The 13852-nt window shown below is 39.6% G+C and overlaps 1 protein-coding gene across 3 annotated transcripts in view; it reads right to left on the bottom strand.

Annotated features, from left to right (window-relative positions):
* The window catches only part of BRWD3 (bromodomain and WD repeat domain containing 3), a 47473-nt gene that overhangs the window by 16131 nt on the left and 17490 nt on the right, over nucleotides 1-13852 (bottom strand). For all 3 annotated transcript variants that reach the window (XM_030448881.1, XM_030448882.1, XM_030448883.1), the window contains 11 exons: nucleotides 12233-12454; nucleotides 10470-10570; nucleotides 9717-9787; nucleotides 8560-8660; nucleotides 7046-7086; nucleotides 5229-5333; nucleotides 4131-4284; nucleotides 3786-3920; nucleotides 2830-2958; nucleotides 2207-2432; nucleotides 1426-1596 (listed from right to left, as the gene is read on the bottom strand). In XM_030448881.1, coding sequence (XP_030304741.1) covers nucleotides 1426-1596; nucleotides 2207-2432; nucleotides 2830-2958; nucleotides 3786-3920; nucleotides 4131-4284; nucleotides 5229-5333; nucleotides 7046-7086; nucleotides 8560-8660; nucleotides 9717-9787; nucleotides 10470-10570; nucleotides 12233-12454 — 1456 coding nt within the window. The remainder of the gene's footprint in view (nucleotides 1-1425; nucleotides 1597-2206; nucleotides 2433-2829; nucleotides 2959-3785; nucleotides 3921-4130; nucleotides 4285-5228; nucleotides 5334-7045; nucleotides 7087-8559; nucleotides 8661-9716; nucleotides 9788-10469; nucleotides 10571-12232; nucleotides 12455-13852) is intronic.

Here is a 13852-nt window from a genome sequence, read left to right as displayed (position 1 = left end):
TAGTGTCTGTAACAACAGACTGCTGCCAAGGTCAAGGTTTCTCCATTTTTTTTCTATTTTTAATGTTTACTTGCTGTGTCCCACTGTGCCACAGGCACTGCTCCTGCTCTAGGCTTTCCCATCAGGAAACAGAAACTTCAGGAAGCAAAGTGAGACAAAAAAACTGGTAATATCAAAAGCACTGCATTCATTGCCTTAATTTTTCTCATCATGTTGGAATGCAGGGACACAAATTCCATGTGCTTAAATTTACTTAACCACATGAATAAATTGCATTCATGGTTGTGCAAACCTAAATAAAATTACCTGGCTATTTAAATATCAGGCTCCTTATGCATTAATGAACTCACAGAAATGGGCAGCTCATGTAGCAAAACCCTGGGTCAGTGCAAGTTCTGGAAGGTAAGTAATTTCTCTGCCACTCATATCTGGAAACTCCCTTTCACACAACCACAGGGATCTATCAATAAAACTGAGAACATCAGCTTATCACAAGAAGCAGAAAATACTTCTTGTGAGCTGAAGCTGACTTCTAGGCCACTTTCTTGGAAATACCAATTTAGATAAAAGCAAAAGCCTATTCTTAGGATTTTTTTACTATTTTTCCTATTTCTTCTTGAATTTAAAGACACACAACCCCAAATCTAGCAATCCTAATGAGCTTCTCCAGAAAAAACTAATTCAAATGTGTGCCACTGGTCATTTAACCCAGAACTAATTTACTAACAGATGTAAAATTTCCAAAAGCTGAGGGTGATTTACAGCACAAGTCCCCAGCATCTGCTCTCTGACATCAGCTGCTCTCAGTCAGCTGTCTCATAGTCAGCTGTTCACGTATCATTGAGTCTGTTTTAAATTTTTAATCACTTTTGTGTATTAAAAATAAAATCACAGTAGCAGAACACTTACCAAGAGACTAATCCCAAGCTTTCTAAAGAAGCAGCCAGACAGAGCAGACATGTTTATTTTATAAACACTGATGCTCAGCCTTAGCATTTGTGCTCCAACAGGAAGCCATTAGTCTGTCACAACATTGTGTTCCATTGACATTCTCTAATTATGCAGTGTTATCTTGACATTAAGCAGTTAAAGTATCATCTCTGTAATGACTAAGTGACATCAAGACAACACACTGAACTTTATGTTTTAGGAAAGGTTTGTAACAGAAATAATTACAGTCTAATAGCTCTAGGGAATCAGATGCAACCCAGTTTAGACCATTGTGTGCCCTCAGCTGCACCTTCAGTCTTTTAATTCCTCTGCTGGCATCAGCAGATCCTGCAGCTGCTCCACACAGGTTACCAGTAAGAACAAGATAAAAGCATCCTGAAGGAGACAGTCACAGAACTTGCATTAACACATTCAGATCAGTACCTTAGTGTGCTTTAGGAAAAGAAATGATGGAGGTAAAGAAGGGACACTTACCTCCATTAACAGAGTGGGATCTATTGGGTGGAGGGTTTGGAAGAGTTTCTCCTTCATTAATTAGTCTCAGGTCTTGTTCCCTCTGTAGCTCTCTGATCATTCCATCAAGGATACTCTCATCCTGGTCATTAGTTTGCTGCCCAATGACTTGTTCAACAACTTCACCATCACCTTGACAGGAACAAAGCAACAACTGCTTATAAAATGAGTTCAATTTAAAAATTTGAAATTGTGTACAATTATTTGCCTGCTCTGCAAAATGTCTGGTGAGCAGCTGGCCCTCTGCACTTGTGTAACAAATGGAGGCAGTGTTTAAAAGTGAAGCTACAATAAGAACCTAAACTTGCAGACCCCATGTAGAATACAAACACAATCCCTTGGAAATGGCAGAATGTAAAATCTCTTTTTGCTGAAGTTTATATCCACCAGAAAAAAAAAATCTGTTTTAAAAAACAAAAGCTATTTCTTTCCATGCTTTTCTTACCTGCCTGCTTGCTTACTTGAAGACATAGGTAGAGAGGTTTATGGGGCAAGTCTTTAAGCCTGCTCTCCTAAACCTGGTAGGAACCCCCAGATTTTAGAATACTGCAGTCTCCTCATCTTGCCCCCAGTCCAATTGATTCCATGCCCCTCCTTTATGTCACAAAGCCACCCCATCTCCTCTTCTACCTCTACACCACTCGTTTCAGGAGACAACTGAAACAAACAGATCCTTAGAGCACAATCCTACTGCTCAAGGCTCTGCAGTGCATGTATTATCCATGAGTTTCAGACACCATACCATTAGCTACATAGCCCAGCTGAGGAATAAGTTGTTCATCCTTGCAATTTTCCCTCCCTGGTACCAGCCGCTGGAATCTTGTGGGATGAGGATTTCCATCCACATCCACCAGGAATGGTGGAGGCATAAGATGAGGAGCCTGTTGGGTCTGCTCATCCAGCACATAGTTGTTTGCATCACGGATCAGTGGTCTGTAATCCGTATGGAAGAACATCTGATCTGGAATCTGCAGGAAAAGCAATTCAGTAAACGAATCCATGGCCATTTGCAGCTGTCTTTCAGCTCTGGAATGGGTCCTGTGCCCATAAACCACAACTGCCACACTTATGATCAACAGAAGAAATGTTATGACAGAGAACAGATTCCTACCACAAATGTATTTCATTACCAAGGCAAAAATGCAATAGTAAAATATACCAGAGGAGAACAGACAGAAGTTAATGCTTTTTTCCCCCCTGTCTAGAGATTCTCTTGCCTAAATCTGTGATTGAGCTGAACAGCAACCCTTCATGATCTAATTATTATTTTGCCTGGGGCAGGGTTAGGGAATAAACACTAACACAAAGACTTCTAAGACAAAATCAGGTCAAGACACAGCAAAGTTTAAAATTCATTCAACCTACCTTTTCATAATATTTATTGCATCCAAACCCAAATAGTAGCAGATGTCCATGAGAGTCTGTGCAGGCAAAATGCTGTCCATCTGGGGAGAACTTGCAATCAAAAACAGCTCCATGGCCTTGGCCCTCAATCTGTGTACAAGCACAGAGCACTCCTGTCACAACCATGCATTCTTTGAGCATTTTTATCAAAATGTCACCTGTGCTCTAAAGAGTCTTTAATCCCAATGCTGTGTCATTTCTCACTCAAGACTGACTCACACTTCCATTTTCCCCACTTCATTATTAAAGCTAAACCCAACAGTGCAGTACAGCTTTGCATTTCCTCTTTGTCCTGAAATCTCAGTACAGCATTTAATGCACATTCTTGATACTACCACCTAGAAGTCTGCATTTTATGTTAATGGCAGACTCAGGGCAAGCCTGCACCAAAGCTCTCAGACACACAGTGGCTCCACAGAAGCAGGTTTCACAGCCCCATGTGCCAGGAGGCTCCTCACCTCCTGAAGCAGTACAGCTGCATTTGCTCACCACTGGAACCAAACCAACAAAACTGGCACTGGGTGCAGTAAGATAAAAGCAGCACAGAGCCAACCAGACCCTTTGCAAGAACACAGCATTGTTCTTGCCAAACACTTGCAAACCACACAGGTTTTCTGGCTTTCATTGCTCTGCCCTGGGAGTCACTGTCATCTTTTGCATGATATAAGCATACCCATGCACATGAATGATATTCAGATGTAAGAGATCCCATGACAGACTTGTTGCTGGACTTGAAATATGCAAAACCATGCCTTGATACTGCTTGCTGAAGAGCACAGGGGGTTGTTTTCAAAGTGTAGAAGTTTTCCCCTAATCCCATGGTAATGTTGTTTGCAGCAGGTATACAATTAAATCTCTTTATGCCTCTTTTAAATCACACCTTACAAACCCCCACTCCCTCCCCTCACCATTCTTACCATGTTGAAGTAATTGCGAATTTTTGTTCCTTTGTCTATATCCCAAACAAAAATATTTCCATCATGACCTGCTGAGAGTACAATCCTTTGGTCAAATGGATGGGCCTCCAGAACAAAAACTTCATCATCATGACCCTGCAATAAAAGCAGGATAAAAAAGAAAAAAAAAAAAAAAAAAAGAAAGAAAAAAAAGTCACATTTCTCCATGCATTAACTCCAAACGTGAGCATTCAGTGTGAGGACATCTCAGTTCAGACAGTCATTCAGGCTTGGGATTCAGATTTGGGATTTTAGACTAAACCTGTCTCTGTACTTAGGCAACATTTCTGTCAGAGGCTTACTCACAGATAAGCTATGGAGAAGCTGCCCTGTAGATGAGTTCCACACTTTGAGAAGGAAATTGTTGACTGCAGTGATGACAGTGGCATCGTATCTATCCCAAGCCACCATAGTCACCTTCAGCTTAGTCACCTTGTCCTCCCCAGATGCTACATTGTTTCTAAGGAAAATAGTAATATAAAGGAGAAATAAATCAGTTAATACAGACAAACATTTAAGAGCAATAATTCAGTATGAAATAAGGGAGAGAGTGGCTGCCACCACTGCAACTACTGGCTAATGGAGGAGAAAAAAAACAGGTACAGAAAATATTCAGCACCACTAAGATTTATAGTATTATTTCCAAAAAGGACAGGTTGTTCTTCTGTTCTTAAGTGACCAACCTTGCCAATCCTAAATCTTTCTCTGAGGCTATTCAGTTCTATTAAGTTTTTCCTACAAGGCATTTTTCTTATCAGCCATCAATATGAGTGAACTCTGTAATGAGCAAAAACCTGCTAAATAAATCCAAATCATCCTTTGACAGCTAACTTATTAAAAATGTAACCACATGAAATATAAAGAATTCTGCAAAGCAAAATGCCTAATGGATTCTCCATCTCTGCTTTTTGTTATTGTGCATATCCTATTACAAGGCCACTTACAGAAGTCACTTGAGGATCTTGGAAAATCAAACCATTAATTGAACCTGAGAACCAAACTGAAGTATCTCATCTCTTGCTTCAAAATTTTAAGGCAAAATACGTTAAGAAACATTCTGGATATATGTTACAAGAATTCTTAATCTCTACAAGGCCAATGCAGGCTTTGGAATGAAGCAATCCAAAAATTAGGTTACAAACAACTGTTAGGGAAAGAACCTGAGTCACAGATCACATTAATTTTCTGCTGTCATTTGCCCTCAGGTGGCAATGCTTTTGGGTTTGTTTTTTTTAAAGTAAATTAATATTTTCTTTTGGGAGCTATTTAACTGTGTAACATAACAGGCATTGCATTTTCAGTACACTGAAATTACCTCAAAATGAAACTAAATAGTTTTCAGTATGAGGAAAGATTTTATTTTCCATGTAAATGTTTTATGAAGTGTGTTCTGGTTTATTTTACCCTGTCATTTTGGTAGCCATATCCAGGACTACACTCTTCCAGTCCTGCTGCTGATAGTGCCATATTCTTGCTGTTCCATCTCTGCTTCCACTGACAAACCTTAAGCTGGTAAAGGGGAAAAGAAAAAACTTTTTAAAAGTCATGAAATTCTGAGTAAGGACAAACCCTTAGCAATGGTGTGGGCATGGTAAATCCTGTGGCAAGAATATAGATTGCCTTGCTCTGTACATGCCCAAACATAGGTGTGTTTGACAGCTCCTAAAGCATCCATGAACTGCTGCCAGAGGCAGCTCCAAACCACTGGCAAGCCAGAAGCACTCCCAGTCACACCAGCACAGGAGCTAAAACATATTTCATCTTTTTTTTTTTTTTTTTAACACTTATTTTTTATATTGTTTGTGCATCTCTGATCTAGAGAATGTTGATTAGAAGGCAGCAAGTTTACAGTTTTCCAATAGATATTGTAGGGTACAAGAAGAGTTTCTAGCCCACAACACTCATTGGGTTGGGTTACAGCTTGCAGATGGCCTTGGAATGACTTCAATGTCATAACTTAACCAAGCTGCACATTCCTTTTTTCATAACATCAGCAAATCTCTGCAGCAGTTCATAATGGCAGCAAAGAAACAGAAACTGCAAGCCAGGGCCCTGGCATAAATTCTAATACATTAACTCCAGGATAGGGTGAAGACAGAGAAGGGAAGTACCCAAGTTGAACACAAGCAGGTAGTCCTGCTCTGCCTGGGAAGCTGAACATGAGTGTTTTCATTTTAAACCCCTTTTTGTTTAAAAATTTCAAGCATCCTACTAATGCATTTATCTACACCATAATGCTTTGGCTGCCACTGTTGCAGAAATAACTTCTAAGAATTTTTAAAAGAAACTCCTCAAGTAACATATTTTTCCCAGGGCAGCAACACCTTTAAAAGTATATTCTTGTTATATAGAGGATTACATGACAAAAGGCAAGCTTATGGAAGTTTATTTAATCAGTGGTTGTTTCACCTTTTCAGTTTCCCTGATATAAATTTTTTTCATCATGCTGATTGTGACATTTATTTTTATATCTTCATATTAAAATAAAAAGGAAGCTATGATTTTTCCACTAAAAGCATTACTGTGGCATATGATTCCCAGGGACTGTGTGACCCAATCCCTCAGTGACACCTGTGCTCTGCCACTGCTTGGAAGGAACTGTTAGAACAATTATACCAGGACATTCCCACATCATTTTCCATGACAAAGATCTCCAAGTACAGGTGCAGCTCCACTTGGCAAAGCTACAGTTTTGCTTGGAAGTCTCCTGCTTGTTCATATCCTTTAAACCTCCAGCCAAGGAAAATAAGGAACAGGAGGAAAAACTGGCTAAAACACCATTTACATTAAGATGTTGATCACCAGTCAAAGCTCATCCTGCTGCTCTCCAGACAGCTGTGCTCCAGAAGTCTGACACATGCCAAGCCCACAGGCACCTTTACATCTTTTATATTTCTATAGAAGAGAGAGCAGTCTGGCTGAGCACAGCTCTAAATTAAATCTGAAAGCTCTGCAGGTTGGAAGGGTTCACCTCATAAATTTTAAGACCACTGGATTACTGCTGTCATCAACACTAGTTAATTATAAATTCATATATTTGCCTAGAAACACACCTATTTGTCAGGGATGTCATCAGAGGTAAGTGAATTATTATGGATTATAAAGAAGAGTAATGAAATGATCAAGACCCAAAGGTCTTTAGACTGTGTTTCTGTAACTGGTTCTGGACAGATGGCAACAACCAAGACCTCTCACGTTAAAAGCCCAGGAGAGCCACTCACCTGTCACCATTGTTACAGAACTGGACTGCAACCACTTTGTCCTAAGTAGGAGAGAAGAGGAAAACAGTAGTAAGTGCTTTGTAAGCTGAAACACTCATCCAAAAACATCTTAATGATGACCTTCTATTTAGCAAATTGCATCCTCCCATACATCTCCTACAACATCCTGTCTCACAAGAACAGAAAAGTCACCCTTAGAGCAAAAGCTAACAAAATAAATTATGACAGCTTGTTTGCAATTTTTAGACCTGACACTGAAGCACATCAAAATATATCACACCCCTCCCCAAAAAATGCAAACCTTGGCTTTATTGCCACTTCTAAATCCTTGATAAACAAATGTTATGTTTTAGACATGGTTTTGTTGGTTTTTTTTTATTTTGCTAAACACTTGCAATGGCTACAGGCACTTGCTATCTTGATTCCCACTGAGGTGGGAATTCCCACTAACCCTAACCCTGATAACCAAGTGGGATTTTTTTTCTATCTCAGGAGTGGGGCTGACAGCATTCTGTTGAATTACAAGAGTAGATTTTCAAAAGTTAAAGCACTTGCAGTTTATTCCAAGCCTGAACTGCTGAATATAGAACAAAAATTGTTACTTTTGTGACCAAAATACTTGTTAGGTTTGTCAGTTTGGAGACCCAGGACTCCCACTGAGGTTCAGTGAAGCAATTCAGATCTCAGCCTTAATCCATACAATATTGTTAAGGGGGGCAGCTGGGGTGTTAAGGCTCAAAGATAAATGCTCCAAACTCCTCACAAGAGACAGCCTTATCAGTGTTGCTGCAAGCTTCCCTTCTGACAGATTGTTTACCATGCACATAACAATTAATGCAATCATCACCTGCTCTCAGTAACAACTAAGAAATGAAGAAAGATTTGATACCACTTTAATGAAGCTTCTTAAAAATTAAATTAAAATTGTGACATTTAAGGGGTTTAAGAAAACCTATCATAACTCAAACTTGAAAACTATAACATTGAAAGTCATTGGACAAGTATTGTAAATAGTTTTAATTTTACCAGAGCCCTTCTGCATCACCTGAGAAAGGATACTTTAAGCTTGTTTTATTAAATAATTGAATTTACCATCATGATCCATAGTTTGAGTGCTTGTTCTGAAGTCAGAACTAACTTTGTTCATTCTTATTACGTGGATTTGTGGTCAGAACCAAAGTTAAATACTGAACAGTAAATTTAATGGGAAAATGACATTGTGCAGGAAAACTGCTTTAGTTCCTCTAACATAAGACTTTCTGCAAGAATATGGGACAAATCACCTCGTCCCTCAGTTTGCTGGGGGAATGAAATACATGATGCTTATTTAGCCCACACCTTCTGCCTCAGAGGAATTTTGAAATAAACATAGCACAAATTTCCAGGCATTTCAGAACCACACTGTTGAGAGCTAACTGAGCTCTAAACACAGGCAGCAAGTGGAATAGGATGTGCAAAACCCCAGTTCCTGAAAGAAGGTTAAAAAGGGAACAAAAAGATTTGCTTTCTGATACCGTATGAGATTCCAGCTCAGCCATTTTCTCTGGAGATTCAGAGCCCAAATAATAAATTCTGATCACGTGGTCAGTACTACCTGTTGCAATGAACATGCCACCTAAGAAGAAAAGGGTTTTCTGTGAGAAGAAAAGCCATCCAAGGGACAAGGCATTTTAATTACTTCTTTATTGTCAAAGCAGCAAACTACTCGTGTAACAAGAAAAATTTCCATGTAATTAAAACATAGATCCTGGAATAATGAGATTAACTCTGGCACCCTCTGCTTTGATCTATAATTTCTCAGACTGTATCAGCTCTACAATATTTTCCAGGTGCAAATCTTGCTGACCAAGGAAAAGAATATTGCAAGTTACAATATTCATCCAGCAAGCTCTAGACAGGGAATAATTTAATATCCCCACTGGTACATAGCAAACAAAATCTTTAAGATCATCTTCAAGATCTATTTGAAGCACATCAGAGAAATTATTGCTGAACTGGGAGTCAGTGATTAAGCTATTTTCTTCTGAATTTTGTTCTATTTACAATCTGGCACAAAAAGAGCACTACTGTGTAGTTCACAGCACTGAAAGGGTTTTGGCAATTTCTGGATTTCTGGCTTTAAAAAAAAAGGAATGTAGGCAAGGATCACATGGCCCTGGAACAGCTCTCAATTTCAGAGAGCAGAAGTTAATGAGAAATGACATCATTTTGCTTGTAACACTCACTATTTTTGAGAATTCAAAGAGGCCACAAAGGATGTCAGTTAGGCTGATATTTTCCAACACACTCAATTGATCCTGCCAGAACTGAGCCAAATTTGGAAGCTGTGGAACCTCTGAACAGAGGCCACCTGTCTGCCAGATTTCAGCAACTTTTCACTCAAAAACTTGACCACATGAAAGCTTAAAAGGATGTTACAAAGCAAAAGCTCTGATGTGCAAAACAACTGAAAATGTAGTCTTCCTTGGTCGAGACATTTTAGCCTAAATTATAGGAAAAAAAAGAAAAAAAGCTGCTTGAGGCAGATGCTTACCATGGAAAATTTCAAACAATTAACTGTAATTAACTGAAAAAGGCTTTAATACCATTTGTATTTGAAAAGTAAAAGTCCTGTCACCAAAGGAATTGCAGTTCATCAAACAATTTCAGACACCTTGCAATCCATACGTACCAGAACTGAAAGATGAACAAGAGATCTGAACACCAGGCCTGGACCTCTCTGCAAATTTGACAGGGCGATCCCTAGGGGCAATAACAACAACATTTTTACTTTTCATTACTTTATTCCAATGTCATTTCAACAAGAATAGTGCACTGCAGCTCACAGATGCTCATCCTAAATCATTTCAGGATTCTCACCCAAGTTTGCTAGAACTTATTTTTTACCGTATAATTTTCTTCCTTAGTTTAGCAAGAAAAACCTCATTTTCTGCATTGAAAAGAGTATTTATGACTATATTCCTCAATTCTAATCTATTTAAAACAGAACCTGGAAAGCATTTAGCACAGCATAGCATTTAGTCCCTGCTAAGCAGGGTCTGATGCCATCTATATAATGTCTGTTCTTCTGATTAAAAACACGGAAATCCCTTTGCCTCTACAGTCTGCTAAGGATTTAGTGCTAAACATAAAAGCTAGAAGTTCTTCCACAATACTGGCTTGCAAAGCACCAAACCCAGAAATAACAGCCCTGATCTCTGTCTCCTCACTGGACTTTAAAGCAGAGAACCCCCTCTGAGAACCCTTCCTTGCCCCACATTCTGCCCCAGCACTTGTGTGCAGCGTGTCCGTGGGAGAAGACATCCCAAGGAACTTGTTTATATGCCCTCACCTAATCATCTCAGCTCTTCTCTCAGTGCTAAAGCTCCAAATAAATCTGTCCTTTCTTTCAGATAATTATGATTATCCAAACAGGCTTACTTACTTAAATTTCATGGTGTTAGCATGCCACTGCCAGAAACAGATTGTTCCATCAGCACCAGTAGAAGTGAGGTATCGCGTTGTTCCTTTCCTTGCTGGAGAGAACTAAAAATAAAAGTTGTAAAAGTTAAAGCAGCTGATTTCTGTCCCTCCATGCTGGAAACTTGTAAATGGACCTTGATGAGAATCTCTCTCATTAACATATTAGCTTAGTCCCCAGGAGGAGAGAGGATGAACACAAGCCTGAACGTCCTCAAAAATAAAGCAGAGGAATGGAAAAAAAGCTGCATTTTGATTAGCAAGTCTTTGTTTCTACCACACAAAAGTTAGCAAACTGGAGGAATGAAACAGTCTTAGACTTTCCCAGTGGGAGCAACCATAGGAGGAAATATTTATTTCTAGGACAGAACTGGATCAAACAAGGTAACAAAACCAGAAGTGATTCCTGCAGCCCGAAGAACAGCAGTGGGGTAGGACCCCCTGTCCCTCCTTCCCTCTTTCTGAACCTCTCCTCTGCCTCTCTGAGGAGCAGGGAAGCTTTTCATCCTGTGGTCCATCAACTTAATTTCACAACTGCTACAAAACATTTAATCTTCTGGCTACTTGGCATCTGATAAAGGAATGAAGCCTTGTTTGATGAGAAACCATGACTGGTTATGATTATTATTACATTACCAGAGTTCAACAAAAACCTTGTGGGGATTGTATATAAACATAAAGAAATAACAAACAAAACAAATAACAGGTTGCTACTATGCCTCCAAAATAATCACCTTAAAGTAACTTGTGACATAGTTAAAATCAAATTAAACTGGAAGGGTAAGCAGGAGGGGGAGAAATGAGACTCCCAGGGACAACAGGCAAGTTGGAGAAGACTGTGATGAGAAAACAGAAAGCTCCAGAAAAGAGGGATTCTGAGCTAAACATCCCTTCTTGCTCTCCTCTCTATGTGCCCAGCCTGCCAAATTGCAGGGATTATATTTTTTATCCCAGAGTTTTGTGTTGTTGGATGTTTCTGCCTGGATTTTGTGCCTTGGGTTTCTTTAGAAAGCAAAAAAACTGCAACTTATAACCCAACACATTATTGACTGTGCCACCACTAGAGAACTGAGTGCTGGCAGTTTCATCTTTTTTTATCCTGCTCTGCTCTTGCTCACCAGGCACTTGCCACACAACTGAACCTGCCTGGGCACAAACACAGATTCTTTGTGACCCCTGCACTGTGGCTGCTGCACTGTCCATGTACAACATCCAGATCAGCCCTCACAGGGCAGCCTAAAACAAGGGGCAAATGAAGAGGAAGGATTTGTAAATGGCAATATTCCTCTGAAAAATAAACATTCTCTATGAACAAATGACTGTTGGGTCAGTCACAGAGCAAGGACCATTAGCACAGACAGCAGCCACTTCTCCCTGGCTCAGCTGGTTGATTTGGTGCTCTCCATGACCATGGATTTCTTAGATGTAAGGAAGAAGCAATAGGAGCAGAGTTAAGAGCAGCTGAAAGAAGCAGGATTATCCCCTTAGGCAGTATTGGCCACTGCACTGGAGTGAATTTGCCAAGAAACAACCCCCTGGAGGAGATGGGGCAAATCTACAGTGCCAAGCAAAGATTAAAAGATAAATTTTATCCCTGGTTGCTCATCCACATCTCTTATTACCTTTTTTAGTTAAAGAGTTTAGGATTAAAAAAAGGAAAAAAAACCCCAAAAAACAAAAACAAAACAAAAACAACCAAACAAACAGAAGACAAAGCTTATTCCTTACCTGTATGGAAGTAATGGAAGCAGAATGGCCCTGTAGCACTGCCACTGGGGCACAGGTTCGAAGACACCAGACTCGGACGACTTTGTCACAGCTGCCTGCAGCAAGCAGAGTGTTCTCGTAGTTCACAGCCATGTCTGAGATCTCAGCTGAGTGACCCCGCAGGGTGGAGAGCAGGCGCCCATCATCTGTAGCCCAGATTTTGACCAAACAATCATCTGACCCCTAGTGCCACACAGAAATGCCAAAAGATTACTTTAAATAAAGCATTGGGTGCAGGTAACAGGCAGGGATGCTGCAGACGAAGAAGTGAAGCATCACTGAGCCTGCCAGAAGAGCAGCTTGGGTGGGATTCCAGAGAAACACAACCATGGGAGGTTGGGATCATCTTGGGGGTCAGGGATTTAGGTATTTATAAACCAGAAGCCACTGGCATATGTTTCATAAACAGATGCAATTATTGCTGCTAATGCAACTCCTCCCAGTCCGGTTATAATTAAGGCAAGTTTAAGAAGATGTTTCATTACATGCTACCAAAAGACATTTTCCTGTGTGAGCTGGATCAAGCTAATATTAAAAAAAAAAAAAAAGAGCACTGAAGCACCTGAGGGATGCCAGAGCCCCTGCCCAGCTGTACCATGAGGTTCCATTTTTGTTAGGAGGAGAAAGTTGACCCACTCAAAGGGAGGAAGCACACATCCCTGCAGCTGGAATGCTGTGTCACAGCACCCAATTCAACTGACAGCCAAGAGATCACTGCCAAGTAAATGCTTGAACCTATAGTAGCAGCTCCCTCATTTCATATTCAATATAAACACTGCAAGTGATTTTTAGACAATTCACAGACCTTTCTTCTACTAAGAAACTACAAAGAACAATAATGCTAGTAGCTAGCATTGTCAGTTATACTCAGGAACATAACACAATAAAATTAACTGCTGTATCAACATCATTTAACTTTAAATTACATTTTATTGACTCAGCTCAGCTCAAACACAAATTACTTTCAGTTCTTCGTATAACTGCAGATGAAAAGAATTTCTTCATGGCATAAACAAAAATGGAAAGGGCCTTACTCTGACCCAGAGTAATTGCCATTAACAACATCTCTATTTGACCAGTTTTCAATGAGTGGAGAAACAAGCAAGAACACAAAGAGAACAATTAGGCTGCCAGGTAGTCTGTTTCTGAACACCTACTGATAAGAGACAAGGGCAAAGACAAAACAGGGATTAAAGTTAACAGTTAAAAGATGCATTGTTAGTTTAAAAAATCTTTATTTTAAACATGCGCTACAAAAAACAAAAGCTGCATCACAGAAATGTATGTTAATACATTCTGGAGGAAAAACTTCAAATAATATTCATATATGCACTGAAATACTAAAAGTTCTATAAAGAAAATTTTAGTAGAGAAGTAAATTGCAGGTGAATTAATGCAGTCTTCTATCTAACATCAGGTTTTAACTGAAATGTAAGGAAAGGATTGCCAGCATTTCCAAGGTTATCAAAACGTAGTTTTTAAAAAAGTGTTAAGATTTAACCCAGCAAGCAGCATGCAAATTAATCCCAAATCCCAGAATACTGCAGGTCCATTGGGCAAGAAAGATGATGAGTAAAGAAA

This window comes from Calypte anna, chromosome 4, assembly GCF_003957555.1.
Source record: "Calypte anna isolate BGI_N300 chromosome 4, bCalAnn1_v1.p, whole genome shotgun sequence".
NCBI classification, from domain to species: Eukaryota; Metazoa; Chordata; class Aves; order Apodiformes; family Trochilidae; genus Calypte; species Calypte anna.
This window is presented reverse-complemented; position numbering and strand designations above follow the sequence as displayed.